Genomic DNA, 26,456 nt, shown 5'->3' with positions numbered 1-26,456 from the left:
AGTAACTAAATTAGCCCTATAAGCTTTCATGGTTTCGATTACTTTATCCAACTCTTCGACACCTAGAATGAGCATATTGTTATCTCAGATCATCCAGTAGTCATGCATTTCCGTTAGTTCATCAATTTCGGCCACCCTTGATTGGAACTTCTCCATTTCTCTTCTTACAACTGCATTTGTTTCTGAGAGTTCCTGGATCTTAGACACATAGAAGTTGAGGGGGTCAACGGCTTCGTTGACAAATGCCATGAACATTGACTTCATTCTCTCAATTTCCACAAGCTTGCCATTAGTTGACACAAAGGACTCTATGTGCAAGATCATAAATACCGAAATAACTTTTTGATGATCTTTTGCACCAGGTCATGAACATCCTTGAGTTGACTTGCAAATCTCACGGAGTTTTCTCCTCTTCTTCCTATCAATGGTCTCCTCGAACCAAGACTCTGTACAGAGCACAATGATAGCAGATTGTAATGCAGACGAGTCAAACATCTTCTCAGAATTAAAGGAGTTTGCTTGCTCTGGGAAGCAACAGGGAAGGTAGCTACTAGCAGATTGTAGTGTTGAGATACATCCTGTTCCTGGCCATCCATGGGGTTAGTATCAACCATGCAAATTGATGACTTGAATAGGGGATGATGACATGGCCACTGACTTTTCTTGCTCCTTCCCCTGTTCCTTGTCATCTTCTTTATGTCTAGTCTTCTCGATGTTTGGAAGAGGGCCAGCTCCGCAGGAAGGGGTGAGTGGCACAGTGTTTTCCGAAGGCTGGTCTCCTCCTTGGCCAATGGATTGTAATGGCCCTGCAGATGTCGTTGTAGTGGCTGTTGTGGTTTTAGCTATGTCTAACCGAGCGGCTCCAACAGATACTCCACCCGTAGAACTAATGCTCCCAATCCTCTTCTTTCTCTCTCGGGTCCACTCCACCCCTTTGTCTGTTCTTTTGATTATACCCTGCATGAGAACCTCCATGGTGTCGATAACTGGCTCTAAAGGTGGGTAGACAGAATTAGCGTGTTCTTGATCTTCTCATACAATGTGGGGTGCATGTAGGCTCCATCATCTGCAAGGTCAGAGATGTCAACAGATTCGTTATACAATTTTATTTCATCAATAGTTAGTCTTGACCAAAATCTCTCCCGAGTTTGGCACTCGTTGAGACCCCAGACCAAAAATCTTCAATATCCGAGACATGCCTATAGGCATATCCCAACTTCAGATGATCCCTAACAAATTTCACTGGATCATATTGAGGCCTGAGCACCTCATAATCTAACAACTTAATCTGGCCATCAAAACTCTTCACCATATTTCGAGCATCTAATTTGGAGGCACATGAATACGGGCCTACCACTATAGACAAATGGAATCTCGGCAATCTTCTTCACATTTGAACACAAGGTGTTCACCCCCAGGATTTGGTGACACAGCTCAACTAGAACTACCTTATCCTCTGGATATCTGGCCAACCTTTAACAAAAACCATCATAGGCTCCTATCACAAATATGAGAAACTCGAAAACTAGATGAAAGAACATCCAAACTGGCTTCTTATACCCGAAATTGCCTCTGGTGAGAACCTCCTTTCAGAGCATCCTTGCAATTCTTGGCACAACCTCATTGTAAAAGCATTATTGACAACAACGTACTCCTCATAGCTTCTTTGCAATTGCAGATGTGCGTAAAAGTCATAGACTTTGGTGCGCTCATCATAATTTGGAATGCTAGGAAGTCTAGGCCACAAGTGGTGGGTTGCCAAAGCATAGATTAAATAAGAAGACATGTAGAACTGCTTGAATCCTTTGGCCGACCGCAACCATAAGGCGAGCTCATCACAAATGATTTGTGCCCAATCGATCTTGATATCCTCAACACATATTGCTTGTACTAGGAAAAAGTTGTGTGCTTTATGAACTCCTAAATCTCCTCTCTTCCTTTCAGTCTGACGAGAAGTGCAAGGATATCCACAATCTCTCGCTTCAAATTTGTGCCAAACAGAGTCTTTGGCATTTTGCTCTTCTTTGAGTGGGAAGTCTGGAACCAGGTCCTCTGCATGTCCTTCCGTTTGAGTGTCTTCTTCTCATTAAACATGGACGCAGAGGACCCAAAATCAATATCACAGTACTGTTCTTGCGCAAGGATGCCAAATATTGACTGCATCAACACCTTGTTAATTGATAAGAGAATGGGCTGGTCTGGAAACAAAATCTGCTTCATTTTTGGATTGTATTTCTCTATACATTCCTTCACTAATTCTAGTGCATGAACTACCATTGGAAAGTAGGTTGCTTCTACCAATCCGCTCTCTTTGGGTTTCAGAGTAGAAACCAATTGTTTGCAAATCCAATGAAATAGCTTTAGGAATTAGAACGTTGGCACCACACGAACAAAATTAAGTTTGGCTAACAATCATAACGGTCGGATTTACATTTAATTCCATGAGTAACGGCTATTTAAACTTTCAGTTCATTTGCACATAAAATATTAAGTTCTCGTAAGCACTCTTACTTCACTTAAAGTGATATGGCTAAAAGTCATTAATCAATACAAATACTTAGCTTTGCGGGAAGTGCCTTGCTTTGCTTCAAAACCCGGAATGCAGATATACTTGATGATATTTAACATATGCAAGAGAAAAAGATACTTAGCTTTTCCGCAAACCCATTTTCCTTTTATTTGAAATTGCAGCACGGGGAGTAATCCTTTTGCTAGCTTGCGCATTCCGTTCTCCCACTTTCCGCCTAAGGCTTTAATATTGTGCTTCCTTCATAACGGGTTCGCATCTCCAACACTTACTTCTCTGGAAGTATCTTTTGGGCATCTCCAAAATATATTTGCATTTTAGGGTAACTTGACTTTCTATTCTCAAAGCCCCTGAAAAAGTAGCCCCTTTTGTTGCCTTGGGGTTGAAAACTACTTTATCAGCATCATTTCCTAGACTGAAGCACAACAAACAGCATTCGACCTTATATTTGAATCAGACAGTGTCGAAGTTAAATCTCGAGCATGCCTTCCTAGTTATGAGCCTTTAAATAGTTCTTTCAATATTATGCTCACACTTATTTGATCATTTGAACAAAGATTAGGCTTCATGTTCATATAGCCTCGAAAACAGAATGAAACGGCATCATTTCCATGAACATGTAGCAAAAAAACCATGGAGCCGTTTTCGTTAGTAATACTTGATCTTATCTCCACAAATCTGAATGAGATTCATCTTGACTTTTATCTACGACTTTGTAAATCCTTGGGCATTGGCAAAATCATATTCACAACCTTCTAATCACTTCCCATGGCTTCAACCTTCGGATTCGAACTTAGTGTAGTTCACAAAAGGGGAAAAACAGCTCGAAAGCTCAGAATTCATAGGATATGGAATGATAGAGCAAGATTTCAAATAGTAAAATGCAGAACACTTCTCATCAGAAGGACACTAGATCACACCACGACCATGCCTATATCACCTAAACCCCATGCGCACCGAAAAAATAGGAAACCCGCCTAGAAAGATTAGGTAAAAGTAATGCAAAAGGGAGATCCAAAAAACAAGGACAGCAAAGTACTTCAGGAAAGATGAGAAGTAAGTGACCTAAAACAGACTTAGACACCTCTCACTCACTTTAACCAATGACCTCAAGCTTTAAAAGGAGAAGACAAACTTGGCAACAGACTCAAAGAGACCTTCAAGTGTAAGATGAAGAGTCTTATGCAATCTATTTATATGATTGCTTAGTATATTGTAAATCAATCAAGTGGAAAGCCATGTACTTGAATATTTTATGATCGATAAAAGATATTTTGTTGGTGTTGTTGGATTTTTCCCTTCAAGTGGAAGGGTTTTCCCAGGATAAATCTGTTGAGTCTTTTGTGTATTATTTTTACTCTTCTTTGTTGTTTATCTAATATCTGGGCTAAAACATTAATAGGCTTTTAGTGGTAAATGTGAACTTTTGGCTCTTGTCGGATTTTGCTTGAGTGAATTGTTTGTAATTGATTCTTTTGTTGCATTTCTTGAATCCAACTTTGCATTGGTTTATCTGGGTTATTTGTGGAGTTGGTTATGTCCACCCACAAGCACATGCTCATGGCAGGATCTTGTGAAACCCAAACTCTCGAATTTAGGTCAATTGAGTGTTTGTTCATTTGGGGGTTAGGTTGGGAATTTATGTTACCTATAGGCACTCATTGTGTGAGGAGCATAGGTATGTAAGGTAGACGTGTGGAGTGGCTTCCCTCGTGTACCTCGGCCCAAATGTGGTCAACAAGGTAACGTAAAAAAGTTATAATAAGTGATAATCAAATTAAACAAATGGGACAATAAACTTCATGAAAGAGAAGATTATGGAACACTTGGCCTCCCAAGGGAGTTGGAACAAAGGTGTGGTTGTGTGGCCTCTGGCGGGAGTTGGAATGAAGACACGGTATTTGGCTTCTTAAGGGAATTGTAACGGAGATACATTTTGGGCCTCACTTCCTATGGTAGTCAAAACGAAGGCTCAATGCTACTTGTAAAACTGAAAACAAGTAATGACACTCCACTAGAGTCCCTACATAGTTATCCTATAGTCTGTCTATCAAAGACCTGATGTAGTGTAATGCATTCATGATGTCAGTTATTGTGTCATGCACTATTTGTCATGTGTTTAAGCTTTGAATGCTTTTGTCTTATGTGACCGTGGTCAGGTTGCTATCTCCATGAGCACGGTGGGGTAGGCCTACAAGGTACACATCGTCGGGAGGCATTGCTACTTAACCACAATTGAGGATCAGAGAACAAAGACAATCATCTTCCAGTTCCAAGACCTTGTCTTGACTTTCTCTCTCCTCTTGTCATGTTGTTATTATTTAGGTATCCTTGATGTATGTTCTTACATGATGGTTGTGCGATGTTACATTATTGTACATGATGATGCACATGTTATGCATTTGGTGTTGTATTCTCATAGTGATACATTCAAATTGTATTTGATAGGACACTCTTTTAGATGATATTACTGGTATTATTTTGATGTATTGATGCTATCGAGTACCAATCTCTTGAGATGCATGTTTTTGGTACTCCCGATGTGGAGATTTTACTTGTACATAGTTTCAAGTTTCATGTTCATGTTTCATGTTTCACTGCACATAATTTAAAGTTTCATTGTGTGCAGTTCCGAGTTATCTCATACGATACTGGTATTTATCGCACAAAGTTCATAGTTCCATCGTATGAGCAAAAGGGTTGTATCGCATGCCGTTTAACCATATTATCGCATGCCTTCTCGAGTTTTATTATACGATGCTAAAGGAGAAACCTTGTACCTCAAATACCAAGCAATTCACAACTTTTTCAAAGAATCCAACTTGATGTTCCGCATACCCTTTTGAGGGTTGCCTCTCCCCAAAGTAGAACAACACTTATCGGCAACTGTCAGGATTGGTTGATTTGTTGTCTCATCGTTTTACATTTTGAACCGGTAAATGAGCTTGTGCGTTTAACCATGTAGGAATTTGTATTTTGGTTTCGAATTAACGCCGCCTAATGTTGATATGATTAAGGGAATGAACATTGCTTGATTAATCACCCAATGGAAAAGTACATGTTTGTAAATAATGGGATGCTTGGGAATCTTTGGTTGGTTGGTTATGTCTTTCGTTGCAATCTTTATGATTGTTGTATGCATCTATTTATGCTTCATTTAACAAAAAAAATATTTTTGTCTATGTTTATCGTTGGTTTCAAGGTTCTCCCAATAGGGCATTACAATCTTATGTCAATTACTTGTTGTGATGTCTCGATGATGCATTCCAGTCATGTTATTTATGATGTTGAAATTGATTATGATGATTTCACTTGCAAATATGATGATGCAACTGATCTAAACATACTAGACTATGATGCAATTTGATTGATTATGATTTGACATGGGCACTCAATTGCTAATTTTTTGGTGAGTGTATGAGGTTTTGTAGGCTAAAGGTGGGAGTGTAGTTGAGGTAGAGGAGTTTAGCTCCTCAGCAAAGGTGATATGAATGGTCTAGCCTGCACACACCACATAGGAAATCCTATGCATCTTATGATAACTTGAATTTTGTCTCTTCTCTAATTCCTAAGTGAGTAAATGTGGAATTGAAAAAAATCTTAAATAAATTTATCTAAAGAAATGCCGATAAATATCCACTACAAAATGATTAAAATTTAATTTACTACACCCAAAACTATTTATATTTCTTATTTCTCTATTTGTCTTTTTTCTCTAACTTAATCTTTTTATTTTAATGTCCAAAAAAATTGATGATTTATATTCCAAAGATTATAATTTTAACAAATTTTTTATGTGCTGTTTATTTAATTATTATTAATAGTATATTCTATTTATAGTAAAATTTAAAGTTTTGACGTGTAGATGGTTGTCAAATTTAATTTAGAAAGATAAAATTTAACATTAACATATTCACACCACTCCACTCCACCCTTTCTGCCATTGTAGAATGCCTATCGGCATTAACTATCCTTGTTATTTTAAGATTAAAATGAGAAAAAAATGAAGGAAAAGGTCTTTTCCTTTTATTTATTTCAGATGATAATAAAAATATAAGAAATTTATGTGCTTAGTAATAAGAAAGAAAGACACAAGCATGCGAGAGTTAGAAGAAGTTAGTGGGAAATAAACAAGGAACTATCGGTTCCATTTGTAGTCATGTGAGAGTGGGAAAGAGGAGATAAAAAATCTTGATTTCTGGTTCTATAAAAATGGCTTGAGAAGATTAATTTGTTGGGAATTTGAATACAACTACAAATGGGATTTGTAAAGGAGTCAAGGCTCGCATAGGATTCTGAGGAAGATGGAATTAAGTGAAAATAAACCAAGCTCCAATTTCAATCATCATGCATTCTAGTTCCAATAAAATGCAACAAATTCTTGTAGTTGTTTCTCAAAGTGCTTTAAATTAAGGAAAGACACATAATATGTATCTAAAGTGATTGTTCTAATACCACATGTGTGTGTGTGTGTGTGTGTGTGTGTATCCAAGATGCAAGAGAGATAATTCCAACGAATGGTTGGGATGAACTATTGTGTTACTTATGACTCTGTTTTTTTTTGGGTGCAACTTCCTGCTAAGCACAATTAGATGCTATATTGTACCTTTAAAACTTTTAATTGTTCAATTTTGTTTAGTTTCTACGAGTAAGACGGGTTTTGGAAGGGTGCTTAAAGTACGCTATCGAGGAAGGGTATCTTGGGAAAAAAATCTTCCTACTTACGAGTGGAAGTCTGGTATAAATTGCTTGGCCAAGCTATTTGATTGCATATGTCTTCTCTATGCATGGTTTGTAACACCTACCAGCCACATCCGTGTTTAGTTTCGCATTTAGGCATATGTGCTCGTAGATATGTTAAATGGCTGCAACAAATCCTTCATACCCACCGGTGTCGAGTTGCTAGGCTTCTCAAGCAAGGCAATGTGTTCTTTGTGTCAAGAACAACCCCAAGGGAGCTAACCACTTCTTGGTTGCACGGAAAAAGCACTTGAGAGACACTCTCGCCTTGTGCTAGTGGATGGACGCATGTCTAATGGACATAGCTCTAATGGCATGCCTTTTCTCTTATTTAAGCAGCCCCTACAGCTTGCATGTAAATGATGTACGCTTGGATATATGTATTGTAATTTGTGTTTTACATGTTGGTCAACATCCTTTATTATTTTTCATGTACTTGTTTTCGCAATAATGATGTAATCTAAAATTCGATGTCTAGGCCAACATCTTGTTGTAAATGATTACGTTCATTGTAACTATGTGATGACATTACGAATGTGACAAATGGTCAGCATTCCACTTTTTTCCTAAATCATAAATTGTTATATTGTTTTGACATGTAGGTAATACATATTATTATCCTTATTGAATTAATGGAAATTTAATGGTTGAGTAGACTATGTGTAAATCGGCCTTTGACTCTCTTTCAACCACAATTTAAGTTTTATGCTTATGTGGCATTCTTGAGATAATGTAGTCTTTACATGTTTGTGCTACCCCATAGAATTTTAGGGTTAAACTCCATCAGGCCAGACCATCCATACCACCTTTAATTATTATTTGAAGCTGCTTCAATTTAGAATAGTAGGGCAACCGGAAGGGGTGTCAAGGCTTCACTTAACATCGATTTCCATGTAGCTAATATTGTGTGTGGGACCTAAACCAAGATGTACCTTGTTAAAAGGCTTTGCATTTGGTAAACTTACTCTTAATTGTACTACTTTCTTATTTTTACTTGAAATTGTTATGATGTACCTTGTTAAAAGGCTTTGCATTTGGTAAACTTACTCTTAATTGTACTACTTTCTTATTTTTAGTTGAAATTGTTATTTTACCAAACATCCTCTAGGTCATTTATCCAGTCATCAAATATTGTTTCATAAAAATTAAAAAATGGACATTCAACCTACTTTAAAAATTCAAAAAATTATAATGCAGAATCCAACAATCAAAAAATCTATATCAATATTGATAATCACAGCATGCTACATATTTTCATTTTCAAATTCTACACTTACCCAAACAGAGGAAAGAGACGTTTTCTAAAAGCTATCAACCAATAATTGTGTATTGCTTTTGAAAAATAAGTTATTCAATATGGCCAAAAGGGAATATGACATATCACTCTGCAGAGTCTTTCATATGATAAACTCTTGACAATTCTTAGACAGACTACTGCTTCACAATTACTACTTAGATTACCTTGCTTTTTTTGCAGTGTAATATGTGCCATAAATTTAAATTGGAATTTATGTGAGCAACAAAAATTATCATAAGTTCAGACCTGTACAGCTAATAGCAATCATTAAACACAATCAGAATGAGCTGTATCCAAAACAATTATTTTACTGAAATTTTCAAAGGGATCCGAGTTGAGACTTTATTGCTAGTGCAGACCTGGAATCCAAATGTATACTGCAGAAGATCAAAAATATCCAAACTTCTGTGCTTAGGTATTGGAAAATCATTAGGCAACTGAGGAAGATCCCTTGAGTACCTCAATGCTGCAATTGCAGCCTTCACCTGTGATTAAACATTGCAAAGTAATGGACACAATATATCAAGAGTCTGTTTATTCTAGCCTCTTCACGTGGGTAGTAATAATGCTAGATCCACATTCTATTAGAAACTTTACCATAAAACATGAATCAATACAAGAAATACCAAAAATAGCGGGTGATATATTCATCCAGAGAAACTCAACCCAATTAACAATGCAATTGGCTACAATAATGATGCTTCCTATGCATAAAAAGTTCAAAAAAAAACATATTGGCTTACTCATTAAAGAAAGGTCCATATAGCAGATACTTAATCAGAAACATATTCTTACCTCCGGAAAAAACCCAATAGCATTTGTCATTGCAGGTGAATCCAAAGGTACAATATTATATGCACTTATTTCATCAGTCATCGCAGCATCTGACTGCATAACCTTTTTTAACTAATAGAACAAAAATACCATCAAGTTAGCCTTTTTAAGTCTTTCAAATAAAAAATATGCCATATAAAGAACAAAACCAATTTGTCAACTGCATTTCTGCCTGAAAAAATCGAAAGAAAAAATCGAAACCAACACTCTTCATGTTGCAACTTCCATTAATGATCTTATATCCCAAAACAAGACATACAGACAGTGAAACTTGAGTTGCAATTAGAAAGAAAGAAATAATCCAACAATAAACAAGATTACATAGCACCATATTTAATGGTTCAAACAATAACAGGTAGGACCAAGGAACAGGGTCATCTTCCACAGTGTAGCCTTTAACAGACGTTGCCAGAATGAAGAGGTTGCATTATAACAGTTGGTGCACATCATATGTGTTCCATTACATAGAAGAAATTTACATATTATACCTCTTCCGGTATGAGCTTGTCAGCTTCCTCAGGACCTGCATCCCTGGTAAGGGCTTCAACAACCTCACCTAGAACCTTTAATGTTGCGTAAACTCTCTTCATTTTAACAGTTCTGCGCTCCAACCTGAGAAAAATCCATGATTTGCAGTCCCTTTTATTAACAGATATAAGTAAAAGGCAATTCAAACCAAATCAATCCCATGTCATAAACTAATACTAAGTATCATGCATTGCTGATGTAAAAAAAATTCAATAGATGGCCAAATCAAAACACAAAGCATTTGATGATTCTGTAACTTTTCCTCTAATCATAGTTAACTCTAAGAAAATCTTAAAATCTTCACATTCATCCCTTGTTTATAAAAGAGTGTCCTTGCACCCAAGCATGCACCTACTTTGTATTGGTGTGCATCACTATTTATTTAGGCACACACCTATACACTGTACTTGAAAGTTTCAAACTTACCACATTTATATGGGCATGCAGCATTGTTCAAGCCCACATCTAGTATTGGCATGCATCAATGCACTCTGAAAATATTTTTAACTCTTTCAACAAGATCTTTTTGTATTGGCATGCCCATTTTTTTTGGCATTCACCAATATACTGCATCCATTTTTTTTCAATATTTGACTCCTTTGTGAAAGTGTGTTTGGACCCTTCATTGAATGGGTTAATCTTCTGTCGGTGGTAGGAAAAATGGCTCTTCTTTGAGGTGAGGCCCTGATACTTGGTGAAAACTGTAAACCAAATTCAAGTTCTAAACCTGATGCACTGTATCTTCTTTACACATTGTGTGGAAAATTTCTTTGCATTAATTTGATTGAAATCGGCTTTGACTCATTTGTTGAGACATGGCTGCAATCCTATTTACAAACCTATACACTGTATTTAGTAACAAATCCCTAAACCTTTTCCCATGAACCTTTTTCCATTTTCATACTCGTTCATCTACTTGGTGCATCTTTTTGCATCTTCCAATCCTTCTGCGTTGACGTATTTATTTATCCCCACAGCTTCAATTTATTATGTTTGCAAAATTAGTAAAAGGAACCAACAGGACAATATGTAGTAGATAAGGCTATAAAACATATCAAGGGTAGATGAATGAGGATTTCCAAATATACTTGACCTTTTAGAACACTTACAATTTACTTTTAAAAGAAAAACCTACACAAAAAATGCCATGCACCATGAAGATTGAGGGATATTGTGCCATAGGAGACGTCTAGGCTCCTAGAGACAATTATGCTACTATTGGAAGTTCCTTGGACATATAGGGGATAGGGGACATCCAAGCAACATCTCGATGATGAACATGTTGGTGGCAGGGAGATAACTCCCGAGTCCCAATGCCTCAAAATTGCATGTTTTATTTTTAGGAGGGATTGTTTCTCGTCAAACACTAAGGAATTTGCTTTGAATGCATCTGAATTGATAACTAGACATGTCAAAATCTAATAAGATGTTGAAATCTACTATTGCATTTGTGAATAAGCTCATATGCATTGGTAAAAGGGGCATGTTATACAATTGTTAACAATGATATGTAAATAGTAAATGGTAAAATGTCTAACATTGTGCCTCAGCTTCCCACTAGCTTATGTGCCCGACCCAAACACCACAAACTCTATCAAACATCCTACTATCCGCATTGTTACTCTAAAAAGAAAATAAACAAGTTGATAGTGTGTGTCATTGCAGTGAAGAGTGAGAGACAAATGCAAGAGGGTTGAGGAGCAGCAGTTAGAGGATTTTGGAGGAGCTAAAACATGTGGAGTCTAACAATTCTAGTTATAAAGAGTATGCGGATGATTAGTAATTGACTTCATTTGTTATTTTGAGCATTTGTCATTATAGCCATCACCATGAATATCAACATTTTAGTTATTACTAATTTGCCAAAGTTCTATTTGTATCTCTTATACATATTTTTATTACTATCTTTCAACTACTATATGTCACTTCTGTCAACTCCACATTGCCCTCTCCCTTGAACCCCATATCCCTAAATTTATCCTCACATCCCCTTGTCAAGAAACTTTGTGGAACAATGCTATCCACACAACTGAAAAATGTAGCAATGCTAACCTCATGTCTTTAGTGATTACACAATCTATAAATACTACCAAGAATTGTGAAGCCCTCTTTCCTCCAAGAAGTGGCACAAATGAGATGGCGCTTCAAGATGGCAAATTTCCAAAGTGATCCAAATATGTGTCATTTTAAATATTATACCTCACAATTACAGTAGTTTCAAATTCATATCAAAGCTTAAACAACTGCAACTTCCTTATACATACTAATATACTATACAAAAAGGCCCATAAATAATAGAAGGATGCCTCCTTTGGAAAGGAACACAACCCTTGTGAAATATTGTGTCTCCTAACTTAATATGAATACATAAAATTATTTTGTGCGGAGAAAAGAACAACAAACATATCATAGACACCATGTTTACGAAGATTATTTGCTCACTTGTGAGGAGATAGTGAGAAGATTATTTGAAAATCTGTGCGAAGAATGTAAGAAGATTTTTGTTCCAGATTTATGATCAGCGTACAGAAGATTTAAGAAGAGGATTATAGGAGATCTATGAAAAAAACTATAGAAGATTGGAGAAGAGAGTCATAGCGATATTCAGCAGGAAAATTCAATGAGAGGTTGGTGCTTCTACTGCATTGATGCTCACAAATTGAATGAGGGTCTGGTGCCTCTAGTGGGCTGTTGCTCACAAATTGAATGACGGGTCAGTGCCTCTAGAGCTTGTAACAAGAAGATCAATACAAGCAATACTTATGCCACAGTTTTCTCCCACAACCGTGTCACCCTTGTTGTTGTGTTCATCCTTGTTCGATGTCTCATTCGTACTAATTTAGATGAAATCATCATAGTTGTAGTGAAGGTTAACACCTACCCAAGGTTTGACTAAGACAAGCCCCTATACAGCCCAAGACTCTACCCTTCTTTTGTGTGCATAGATTGCAGATCCAACAACAGGGAGTTGCAGATTCACAGAGTGCAGATTGAGACCTCCAATTACAGAAATTGAACAGGCAGAAACCCTTGGACTAAGTAATTCACTCACCTGTCCAACACTTTTTGCCGAACTTTGGAGAGAATGATCTGAAGAGCATCCTAAGCCGGAATTAGAAATCTCAGGATTCAAGCCACTTTGTTGGGACTAAGGTGCCTATTACACAAGCCAACTTTCAAACCAGACTTCAGCAAATGGATCCTTTCTGTATCTTATTTCAAGATATGCCCTTCTATGTTGATTTCAGATCTGAAACTTTTTGTCTATGTAAAATATTGTCAATTTTCTAGCATTTTACCTAGTTCTTGCATCAGTCTCATCTTTATCATATCCAATCAACATTTAAAAGGGAACAACCAGTCATAGTGCTCAGCTCTCCTGTAGGACTGAAGTTCAGTCTAACTGGTTGTTCCCCAGGTAATGAGATTGGAAAAGGTTCTGTGTTCCCTAGTGAAAGAGTTTGGAAAAGGTTCTGAGTTCACAATAGTAGGCTAGACTCTATTTTCCTACATTTCACGTAAAATTCAAATCAAGTCATGATGCAACAGAATGACACCAAATAATATCATATTGTGTTGTAATTCATTGAGATGGATAATACATTGATTCCATTGCTAAGGATACTTTTGAGTGGTTGGCACTTGGTTTGATTGCTTATGTGTTGAATTCATGACTTGGTTTGTCATTGATGTCAACATATATGTATTGTGGTTATGACAATTAGAGTTGCAGAGGTATATTGTTCGGAGAGGTCAGAGGATGAAGAGTTATGTTATGTGGGATTACATTTGTGTTCGTGAATGTCTCTAGATGCTATATCTATGCTCGAAGAAAGCTATTTGAAAGATTGCATGAGTTTCAGTTGTATATGTGAAGACTGGTCATAGGGCAAAACGTAGGAAACAGTTTACTAGTAAATCAATTGTATCTGTTAAGTGAGATGGAAGTCAATTGAGCAGGTTTGGATTATGGTCGAAGACGTGTTTGTGATGATATGTTCAATGTAGTAAATTCTAGAGATTATTTGGGAAAGGCCGTTGAAGGATAAAACATGATTTATTCACTGTCAGCCGACATTTTGGTTATATTATTTTGAGATATGTAAATGTAACGTAGTGTGTATTGTAAGATCTTAAAAGTCCTATATTATTCATTGTACATTCGGAAAGCCTTAAGGCCGACACAATTAGTTACTAGGACGAGGTATAAAGGAAAGTTTGTTTCCTTGGTTGTAAGAGTTATTGTCATTGTGATAAGGATGCAAATTGGATCAGAGCAGAGCAGAGGATGATGATGTGAATATGTTCAAGAACTTCAAAGGAACTGTATTGGCAAAGAAGAAGTTGTATTGGTCAATTCACACCTTGGATATGTTATCCTAGAGATTTGATTGTGTAACAGTTTTGAAGCTATTTGGATAATGGGTTCAATTGACTTCCTATCAGCCCCTAACAAGGTTGAAACAACTCCTAACAGGGTTGAAATCTTCTAGAAGGGAGTCAAAGCCTCCTAACATACTCATATGTATTGATTGTAAATTTGTATGTAATTGGCTCCTAACAGGGTCATATCCTTTTGCAAGGAACTTTTAAATTAGTACATCATCTTGCGGGCATCATTCCCACCGGAGGTTTCCCTCTAATCAGGGGTTTCCCAAGTTAACATATCTTGTGTTCTTGTGCATGTTTCTTAAATTGTGGTTGTTGCATTTATTGGTTATTGGATTTGGATTTCATAAGGTTAATTTTAGTTTGATTTAAGCACACAACTAATTCACTCCCCACCCTCTCATTGTGTTAGTGAACTTTATTTTCTAACCCAAACTACCCTACAGAAAATTATTCACATCCAACCATCACATGTGACAATTAAAAACTAAAACATTACATATCTGATATGCTGACTTTGTCTACTAGCCTAGATAATAACATCTATTTTGTCTATCTATTTATTAACTAACCTTCCAAGAGTTCCAACCATCACATGTGATAATTGAAAAGTAAAAACTAAAACATTATATATCTGATATAATAACTTTGTCTAGTAACCTAGATAATATAATAACTTTGTCTAGTAACCTAGATAATAACATCTATTTTGTCTATATATTTATTTGCCTAACCTATAGACATAATACAATAATCCCAACACATATTGATCTATTTTGGCTATAGTTCTAGCCTCTGTTATGCATCTTGTCTGGCTGCTTCTCATTCTGACTAGTCAGCATTTCACTACAAAATATTATGATCATAAAGTGTCTTCTTTGAATTAGCAGGACACAAAACTGAAGAAGCAATTCACTTAATTTTTGTTTCTACAATGTATACTGTGACTCATCAAAGCCTTTTATCCAGTTGTTATCTCGATCAAGTTTTGTATTTTATGTAGGATGAGAAAATAATCTCTACACTGTATAATCTTTTCTATGAAACTTATTTTCCCCAAGCAGATGTTTTCCAGCAGGGGCAGCATCAGCTTTTTCAGGTCTGGGTGCTTTAACCCTTGCTACATTTACCACATAGAAATTGTAAACAAAGTGTTTCTCCAGGATCCAGTTCCACCAATACTTGTGCAACAGCGTAGAACAAAGCATTCAGACAGTTTTGCATCCTAACAATAGAAGTGTTCACTAAGAGCTATCAACTACTTAACATCAAAACAATTTGATAACAATCAAACTCATTTGAAATTTACAATACACAAAAGATCTAATAGAATTGCAGCATATATCCTTCAAATTACACTGTTATCTGGATTTCCAATCTTCACTTTCTATTCTTATATGTTTGACTTTGAAGCACATACTCTCCCAGGTCACCGCTGATAGAACCAGACTCCCTCCACTTCCGCTCTTCTTCTTGAAGTTCATCCACTCTATGTCGCTCTCTGTATGCCTTGTAGAACTCCCTTAATCGGGCAATATCTTGGCTCCGATCAAACTTTGCTCCATCCTTCTTTGCAAGCTTTTGCTGTATTGCATTCGAAGTAAACATTCGTAAAAGATCAGAAACCAACAGTAAACAAAACACATAACTATAATGGCTAGATATATTAGACCAAGATGTCTACTCTTAACATTCCATTAATCACTGCTATCTCAATACTCACTAGAGATGGAAAATGGTAATCTCAAAGCATTAGGGTTAAATGACAATACCTTTATTACAGACATCAACCCTGTTTTAAACTGCAGTACACCTCTTCCATCACTAGTAGGATCCAAGTTTTGTGCCAGTGAATAAGCATGTTCACACACTGCAGGTAAAAGGATGTACCTTTTAGTTTGCATCAAAAAGGAAAGCTGTTTCTTAGAAACCCACAAATGTAATTAGATGCATTGAGTCAACAACAAGCTCACAACCATCTAATAGTTTAGTATTCCTAATGCACAAATAAGCAAGCACATAAGTGCACATTTTTCAGTAAATATTACTTAGTAATTCAACAATTGCAAACGTAACCTTTTGACATTTCCTCCCTTTTATTATGGTATCTCAAATTTCCTATAGCTATGACTGAGAATTATGTATTGATTACGGAAAGATATTAAATTTCAAGAAAAATGGAGATATACAGTACAATGATAACAAAATTTTCTAATTTTACAGAAAAGATTATTTATGTTGAAAGAAATGTCTTAAGAAAAGGATTCTTAGCAGTCTTATCAGGTTGTGCATACCACTCCTCCAAAAGTTAAACTAAAAAACAAAAAGAGCTAAGTTTGACAAGGTTTCCAAAAGGAACCCAATGTTAGAAAAAAAAATTGAAATGCAAATATCACAGAAATAGCAAACTTATGCTGTTGCTTCAATCCCAGTTACCCAAAAAGGAATATTTACATGGTATTTTTAAAATAACCATCAATTTATTACAGTGGGTGTGGAAACATGGAAAGCAACCAAAATCAGATTCAAGTGTAAGGTTTGGAGGAGACCAAACTTTGGAAGAAGGAAAAGCAAGGAAGATTGGACGGAAAAGATGAAAACCAAGATATTTCAAACTTCAAACAATCTCTATCAAAGGATAACAAAGACAAAACCCAAACTCTGATTGTTTACTAGTTAAACAGAGCAATGGAAAGAAAAGGATAGAAATATGTAGATTTATGAAAGGGGCAAAGTTGAAATTGTTGAAAGTGTATGTTATGAGCTGCCAGAGTGTAGAATGGAAATAAAACTCACATTCACAAAGTAATGCAAATGATATAGAACACTACAATTGATATACAAATAAAGCAAAACATAGAATGTACCTTAATACCACAATATCGATGGGCGAGAATATGGTTTATTTATTCATACCAACAAACATCATGTGTACATTGACAATATTTCAAGTACTTTAGATGTAGTCGGAATAAAGTAACTATTGTACCTAGTACTTGTTAAAGCTTAGTCGGGCTGGGTAGTTAGGAGGTGAGGGAATTTAACAAGTACTAAGTACAACAGTTACTTTATTCTGACTACATCTAGATGTAGTCGGAATAAAGTAACTGTTGTACTTAGTACTTGTTAAAGCTTAATCGAGTTGGGTAGTTAGGAGGCGAGGGAATGTGTTAGGAGGTGAGGGAATGTGTCGGTTGGTTTTCCCAACAAACCGGCCCTTTTATAAAGTACTTGGAATATTGTCAATGTACACACTATGGTTTTTGGTATGAATAAATAAACCATCTTCCTTGCCCATTGGTATTGTGGTATTAAGGTACATTCTATGTTTTGCTTTATGTGTATATCAATTGTATTACTCTATATCATTTGCATTACTCTGTGAACGTGAGTTCTATTTCCATTCTACATTTTTGGCGTCATTGCCTAAGTTTGAACTTGGAGGTCGACAGGATGGAGTAATGGAAAGGCCCTTTCTACCACATATACAAGTAACAAATAGTGACAAAGAAGAAGAGGAAATAAACAAGAAAGATCAATTGACACATGATCTAATGACAGCTTGGGAAGTTGCGGTTGATCAATATGTACAAAGGGAAGCCCATGAGAGAACAGTCCCTAAAGGTATGGTACGCGACGAACTTTCGGTGCCACCAACGGTGTACGATCTCCTGGGCTAGATTCTTCGCCTATTGGCACGCAATTTGTTACAGGTGGTAGAGGAAAGAGCTGAGACACAAAGGGAACAAAGGAGACAACAAGTACTCCAACAGTTTAATGGAAGGAGGACTAGGGAACGTGACTTGGAGGAACATGAAAATTCCAAAAGGGAAACAGACACTAAACGGATGCATGCCCTTGATTCCAAACATATATCTGAGGCAGGTACTAAGAGAAGAAATAGAGGAGGAAGTCGCCTTGAGGACACTACGTCTCTAGCAACAGCAGGAGAGACGTCGTAACTTGAAAGGAGGACAAGGGGATTCCACCAGAATCCCAGAGGGGTTGATTGAGCATAAAATCGAAGGTATAGCCAATTTGGTCATCTTGGAGACACCAAGAAGGAAGTTAGGGTACAAAAATCCAGAGACACTTGCATGAAGAGACCTCCGACAGGAGCAAAGTTCCGGAGAAGAGGATACTTCCGATAATCAAGAATCAAGTTCGTCGAGAGGAAGTGTTCCATTAGGAGGAAGTGTTCCATCAGGAGGGAGTGTTCCATCGGGAGGTAGAGTTCCATCAGGAATAAACGGATAACTAGCTATTTTATAAGTATGAAAGGAGGAAATGAACAAACAAGAAAAGCAAAAAGCGGCCTACCAGAAAACGTTCTCACTAACTCATATAAAGGGTTGTCGTACAAACCATCACCTTTATTGGAATACCTCCAGAAACAACCGCCCCTAAAGACAAGAAGAACATAGCGATCGTACAAGAGCATTCACAGGAAGAATGATGCACAGACGTTGTCGTACGAAGGGGAACAATAGTCGTACGACCTGAAGACAAGAAGAACATAGCAGTTGTATGAGAACATTCAAGGGAAGTGCGGTGTACAGATGCTATCGTACAAAGGGTAACAGTAGTCGTACGAGGGGAAACAAGATTGGTAGAGGTCGTACGGAGGGAAGAAGCAATACGGGTGGCTGTACAAAGGAAGACACCAGGCAAGGGAGGCTACGTGAAATCTGTAGGGAGACAACACACCATACCAAGTCCGTACGAGGGAGCTGTAAATGCCATCTTTGCCACATGGGACCATACCCAGTCGGTACAGGAACAACTCTCCAAATCAAGTTCGTACAAGGGAAGTTGCTCATAGGTCATACGAGCACATACTACGTCCGTACGGAGCCAATATCTGATCCGTACCACACTATTGTACGTGGAGGACACCCATAAGGAGGATTGCAGGAAGCCACACCACAGGAACGGTTGGCACAATTAGCATATACAAACAATTAAAGATATTTTTGAATTGAGGCATCACCACACGATGGTGAAATTAAGCATAGGAAACCTTAGCAGAGGGAACATTATTGATTCCGAAAAGAAGAAGCCAACGGCACTAAAAGAAAAGACGGAGATACGGAAGATGACAAAGGGCAAGGATAAAATGGCACAAAAGATCACTACTAATAATATCACGTTTGAAAGTGTGAGAGGAAGCGAGTGCAAGACCTGGTGGGAGAAAGCGGAAGAGGATCATCCTCTAAAAAGGCATTGTGCACAGCTGAGGTAGATAAAATAATTTTCATGTCAATCTTTGAATTAAAGGAGTTTAAACCTATATTACAAAATTTGGTCACAGGTTATGATAGATCATGCCATAAATCTACAGTCCAATATTTCCAGCAATCGGTGACAGTTTCTTACTCAGCCAAGGAAATAAATAAGGTTCTCAGAATTCTCGATAGAGGGCAAGAACTGGAAAAACCCTAATGTTAGTAGAGGAAAAGAAGAAGTGGTTGAAACTAATGTGCAAAAAAGCTCTTACAAATTTAGAATGAGAAGGAATTTTGAAGAACAGGAGGGGTCTCAAGAAAATTTTCATTGTAAATGATGAATGGCGATGCATTGTAGATATGGTGAAAAGTAAGCTCACAGCCGGCAGCCGCACTTCAAACATTGCCCTTTGGATGTTGCTCGTGGTTGATGGATTATATAAGGGACAGGCGTATAACTGGGCCCAGTTTCTTTCTGAAAGACTTCGGGAATTCACGGAGTTAAAACACAAAGCCTTTTACATGCCCCATCATGTCGTGGCTTTATTTTTAGTAGTAGTAACGGACTCAAGTGAGTAGCGAACATCAAGGGACATTGATGCCAACCAATAGGCTCGAACCCTACAAGCCAGCTATAACATACTCGCTCCATGAGTCTAGGATCTCACAGCGGCAAACCACGAAAAAAGAAACCAAAACAGGCAGTTGTGGTGAAGACACTAGAAGAGGATGAAGAGAGTTCCGAAGAGGAGGTGAGCGATACAGATTCATCTTCCTCATATTCCCAAGAGGCAAAAATACGCCTAAGTCACCTACAGGGAACTCCACAGGAAGTTGCTTTCTTACCACCTGCAAAGGGGCCACTTCCAACAAGAATATTAGAATCTCCAGAGATTTACCATGACCAAAGCATGATTGGTGGTCCCAAAGGAATTGCTACAGGAATTGCTATCAAAGTAATGCTTACGAATGTTCCCAACCCAAACTTGGAGAGAGCCGAAGTAGTGGGCGACAAGCAACAACTTCCAAAATGGGGGGCTTCCAAATTATCACTTCCAAGGATGGCACAGCTAATGCCCCCAAAACAGCACACCCGTACTAAAGTAATAGATTTGAGATGCCTGACAAAGTGTGCACATAAGGTGAGGTTGCAAATACCTCTAGGCCCAGAAGTAGTGCACCCAGTTGCCCTTGTAGTCCAGCCAACAGGGGCAGTGGATAACCAACAGGGAGAGATTCTCACTAAGGAGAGTATGACGACTATGGCGGATACAGTCATGGAGGAGGTTGACTGATTACTTGAAGAAGGGATGGTGTCTTGCCCTCTACCGATAGTTGATGAGAACCCAGTAGAGATACAAAGCGAGTGTGGGGAGCCTCCTGACACAGTTTCTTTCACAGCCAAGACAGAGTTATTTCTCATCGAGTTGCACACCATAAAGCATTCTACCAAGGAGCTCATGCAACAGGCTAGGTCTCAGAATCTAGAAGCTGTCATAACAGCAGCTGAAGCATTGGCCGCATTTATGCAAACGAGTTGCCATATAGACTGGGGACTATTAAACAAAGTGGATATTCGCAGGACAACACAGCAACTACATGGACAAATAGATCTATTATTCTCGGTCGTCAGGAACAACCACTGCCTCTCATGGAGACCCTTACAGCTATGGAAGGTGCCTTTCGTAGGACCTTCCTAGAACTCCAGCAGGGAAAAAGCTTGGCTAAGGAATGGGAGTTGGAAAGGCAAACTCTTCAAGATCAATGGAAAGTAGAGGAAGTTGTCATGGAGGAGGCTTGGAGGATAGAGAAAACTGACTTGCAAAGCAAGATAGCCACAGCAGAAGCAAAGAAGATGGATGCCCTAAGAGTACTACAAGGTGTTTAGACAAAACAAAAGACAGATGAACGTGACCTGCAGTGGCTACAAGGAGCTCCGAGTACAGGGATGTCTTCAAATCCCTCTTCTTAAAATCACAGCTTTTTTTCCAGTGTTTAGCAGTCGTCTAGAGGACAACTTCTCTTTTTTGAGGGGGATAGATGTAGTCAGAATAAAGTAATTACTGTACTTAGTACTTGTTAAAGCTTAATCGGGCTGGGTAGTTATGATGTGAGAGAATGCGTTGGTTAGTACCCAACCAACCAACCCTTCTATAAAGTACTTGGAATATTGTCAATGTACCCACGATGTTTTTTGGTGTGAATAAATAAACCATTTCCTTGCCCATCAGTATTGTAGTATTAAGGTACATTCTATGTTTTGCTTTATGTGTATATCAATTGCAGTACTCTATATCATTTGCATTACTCTGTGAACCTGAATTCTATTTCCATTCTACAAAGAGCATTATCCTTGACAGTGATAATTTTTTAGTTCCTCACCATAATGGCTAAACGAGCCAACTCGGCCTCTCTTTCTGCCCACTTTTGTGTGTGAGTTGTGCATCTCAGCATATTTTTGTTCTTAGCTTTCCTAAAATACATCTTTTCAAATGATTTGAAATTGGAAGTTGGGAAAGAACAGAGGAGTGATTTTGTTATCATTGCTCAGGGAATAAAAGATTAAAAAGACTAGGGTTTTTTTCTACTTTTCTTTACTTTCCAATGCTTAGTGTGGATGACTGAAGCGGGCAGAAAGGTTCTTTCTATACGCTCAGGCTGGTTCCACATGGAATAATCGTGATATCAAGAAAGGCAGATTAAAAAATCTTGTTCTATCCAGGTGGAAGATGAGGGTAGAGGACAGATGTAAAATGTGATTTCAGAGTACCTATTAAGCTTGTCTAAGTATATATTTTCTTCATCGGTGGTTGGCAGTCCATTAATGTGACTGAACCAGGGTTTGGGAGAAGTGAAAAACTTACCCATATATAAGCATTTGATACCTTAACACATGGAAAAGCAAAACCCTCTATTCTTGTATGATTTGTAAGTGCAAAACCAAGGGTACAATAAAGACCAGTAATCTGCAACCACTGTCAAATTGGTTTCATCCTTCAAGATAACAAAGTGACGAATGCCAAAGAAATTCTTATTTACTTAGGGAGGATACGACATCTTGTTTATCAAAAGAATGAATGGCTATACGTGTATGTGGATGTTAACCAAATAGAGAGCAAGGCATATGCTTCTCAAATTTGTAGTGTACACCCCAATGTAAAGGGGTGTGAGGACCATAACAACAATTGCAGAAAAATATAAAACAATTAAAGTAACTTATACACCTATGAACACTCATTCAAGTACCATATCTTATAGCACAACCCATCATTATTTCATTATAACAGCCTGCAATATGCAAAGACCAATATATCAACCTTGTTTCGTCCTTAGTAAAATGTTCTTTACAAGGGTCTCGCAGATCTATTATTAACCTTATATCTTTGCTCTATATATCACCTAATTCTATAGATTTGTATGCACCACATTTGGGTTGCATTCATTTTATCCTTGTCAATGCTATTAGGGTTTGTTCATTTGTGCCGCCAGTCTTTGCTGCCCTTGTGGTTTTTCACCATTGAACTCTATTGAGCCACCTCTATCCTACCAACATATCCTCCAGGTAGACCCATGTCTGCTCTCCACCCAAGCTGGCTTTGTCTACTACTCTTTAAATAGCTGAGCGATATCAAAATGTCCTTCAAGTTTCCACAGCAAATGCCAAAATGATGGGGAAAAATTGTTGATGTTTTGCCCAAATAAAAGGATAAATGGCAATCAAAAAAGAGAATAAAGATCCACAAAAGACACAAGAAATTATGCCACGAAAACCCTTCCAATTGAAGGGAAAAACCCAGCTATGCCAAAAAAAATCACTTTTATTAATATTAAAAAATGTTCAAGTACAATCACATATATAGATTGAAATTGTTACATCCCAATTTTTGACCCAATTTAAAATATTCATATAGACCACTAAGGTTCACATGAAGTCAGTTGACAGTTAAAATTTGTCATAATCCTGCGAAATGGTAAGATGGTTAGTCGTTATAATTTCATATGAAGATAATACGCTAGTTGATTATTTATCATGAATTCATGGAATTGAAAAGGCGGTTAGCCGTTATGATCATTTATGATTGATATGATTGATAACTTGTTATGGTATATGATTTAACTGTAGAGAATTTCCTTGTAGGAAGCACCTCGAAGGGGTGGAAGCATTGTCAGAAAAGAATGGGGCACAGAAGCATCACCATCACTCGGCAAATGGGTATGAATCTTGAATCATCATGGGTGAGGACCTAGCGACTACATGATAGGATACACACATTAGACACGCATGAGCTATTGGGTAATCTTTAAAACATTAAACATTTTATCTTAATCAAAGTACATACTATGTACATACACAGATATAAAAATAAGGTGACACAATAATATTATTTTATACACAATTATATTTATTAAAATATGTACATTTAAATATGTGTACACCATGAGTGGATAAGAAGATAAAATAATCTTCTAGGTGAAATATGTATTTAGATATACATAATTAATAGGTACAATCTTGGATAAACATTAAATATGATGCCATCTTAATAAAATATATGTGTGTGTGTGTGTGTGCGCACAAGTAAATATATATGCTTATAAATTATCCTTTTGATTTATAACCTTCGAGTTCTTTTCCATATTTATTTATTTCCTTAAGAGGCCGAAATGTACACTTGGCATATAATATCGGCGATTCAAGAAGACAAATCTTTTAACCGTTCAAGGGTTACAGCTTCCCCACAGCCAGCGAGGTACAAATTCTATTTTTGCAGTTGTTGGTAGATTCTCCAAGATGGTTCATTTTAATGCTTGTAAAAAATCTAGTAATGCAACACGGGCAACAGAATTATTTTTCTCAGAAGTTGTTAGACTCCATGACATTCCAAAAACCATCACATATGATAGGGATACTAAACTTTTGAGTCATTTCTCGAGGACCTTATGGAAGAAGATGGGAACACAGCTACAATTTAGCAATGCCTATCATCCCCAAATAGATGGGCAAACTGAGGTGGTCAATCACAATTTGAGAAATCTATTAAGGTGCACCGTTGGTGAAAAGCCCAAGCAATGGGACTTGGCATTACCTCAAGCAGAGTTTTCTTACAACAGTTCTATTAACAAATCAACTGGGAAATCTCATTTTCAAATTTTGCATGGTAAGAATCCTCAAGGTGTTTTGGACCTCGTACAACTTCCTATGCAAGATAGAATTAGCGATGATGGGGAAGCATTTGCTGAACACCTTCAACAACTCCAGCAAGGAGTGAGGAGTAAGTTGCAGGACAGTAATGAGAGATACAAAGTTGTTGCAAATGTCAATAGAATGAAAAAAAAAATTGATGAAGGCGATTTGGTGGTGGTATACTTAAGACGTGAGCAATTTCCTATTGGAACATATCATAAGCTGAAATACAAAAATGATAGGTCCTTACAAAAATCTCAACAAGATCAATGATAACACTTATGAGGTTTGTTTGCCAAATGATTTGGATATTTCTCTTGTATTTAATGTTTCTGATTCGTATGCATTACATAGAGAACTTGCTAAGACATATAGTAGAGACAAAGTGGATTGGCAACACCACCCTCAAAGTAAAATTAAGGAAAAGATTACCCAAATTCTAGACAAACAATCTACAGTCAAACAAAATAGTCACTACAATAGGTATTTGATTCAGTGGGATGGATTACCAGCAACAAATAGCACCTCGATCTCCGAGTGTGAGGTGATGAAGTTGGACCCCACAAAGTTGCAGGAGTTCACAGACAACCACTTACATGAGCTGCATTCCTTTCAAGAAGAGGAGAATGATGCAGGGACTTCCGAGGGACATAGCTTTTGAATCGGATGTGGCTTTTCGTTATTTGCCAATATAGCTCTGCTCTATTGATGGCCAAAAGATTTTATTTTTAAGACCCTAAAAGATTATCTAGACCTTCAAAATTAGCATTTAGTTTTCTTTCTGCATTTTTAGTAACTTTTGTTTGTAATAACTTTGAAATCATATTTCTAATTTCGAAAATTAGTTGGCAATTCTTCTTATCTAGTTAAGGGGTAGCTTTAGGTAAAAATCAGCTTTCCAAGAGTTATTAGGCAAATTACCCAAAATGGCAAAATTCTAAAATTGTGAAAATCTACCAAAAAAGGAAATTTTCATGTTTTAGAGTTTTTTGGTAATTAAAGAGTTTGCAAAAAATTGTAAAAGCAGTTCCTGATGAATGAAAAAATATTGAGTCTCATATTTTGTGTGTTTATCTCATAATTAAGCATTATTGTGAAGAATGGTTGATCTCCCATCATTTAAGGGTAGGTATTTATCAAGTTAATAGGGCAAGCATGCTAAGGTGCCAGCCATTTTCTCAAACAACGAGAATGTCCCAAGTGCCCTAGTAGAACCCCACTATTGTGTCTTGATTCATTGAATCTACCAAGAGAGAAAATGGGTACAAGAAAGAATATTCTTAGAGATGGATTGGTGTGAATACAAGTGGCATCATCTCATTGGTCCATTAAAAGGTGGCTTCTTCTACAAGCTTCTACCTAACCGCTCTTCTCATTGGCCAACAAAATATTGTTATTTTTCATTGGACCATTTGTTGGTGCATCTTATCTAGTGGTTATGCCCAAACTATTTTCTCATTGGTCCTTGGAACGCAATATAGCTTTTCCATTGACCCACATGGTGGTGCTTAATTGTAATGGGGTGGGCATTTAATATTTGTAGCAAACCCTAATTAGGGCTAATGTGGTTTAATCTTGACCCTTGCTTTCAAATTATTCTTGGCCATTCATTGTAATTGAGCACCTAATAAAGGCATGCTCACATTACTTGTAAGGGAGTTATATTGGAGAATTTGTCATGTCCCCTCTTTTAGCTCACTCTAGCAAAGACATGTGAGTCAACTTATTATG

The 26,456-nt window shown here is 37.2% G+C and overlaps 1 protein-coding gene across 2 annotated transcripts in view; it reads right to left on the bottom strand.

Annotated features, from left to right (window-relative positions):
* LOC149563455 (callose synthase 10-like) overlaps positions 1-26,456 on the bottom strand; it is a 190,269-nt gene that overhangs the window by 150,485 nt on the left and 13,328 nt on the right. For both annotated transcript variants that reach the window (XM_089826706.1, XM_089826707.1), the window contains exons 3-7: positions 16,088-16,185; positions 15,736-15,899; positions 9,887-10,010; positions 9,360-9,470; positions 8,924-9,049 (exon numbers count right to left, since the gene is read on the bottom strand). In XM_089826706.1, coding sequence (XP_089682832.1) covers positions 8,924-9,049; positions 9,360-9,470; positions 9,887-10,010; positions 15,736-15,899; positions 16,088-16,185 — 623 coding nt within the window. The remainder of the gene's footprint in view (positions 1-8,923; positions 9,050-9,359; positions 9,471-9,886; positions 10,011-15,735; positions 15,900-16,087; positions 16,186-26,456) is intronic.

Source organism: Cupressus sempervirens, chromosome 4, assembly GCF_028749045.1.
Source record: "Cupressus sempervirens isolate cs-2001-9-10 chromosome 4, ASM2874904v1, whole genome shotgun sequence".
Classification (NCBI taxonomy): Eukaryota; Viridiplantae; Streptophyta; class Pinopsida; order Cupressales; family Cupressaceae; genus Cupressus; species Cupressus sempervirens.
Note: the sequence above shows the minus strand (reverse complement) of the source record. Positions and strands in the feature narration are given on the sequence as shown.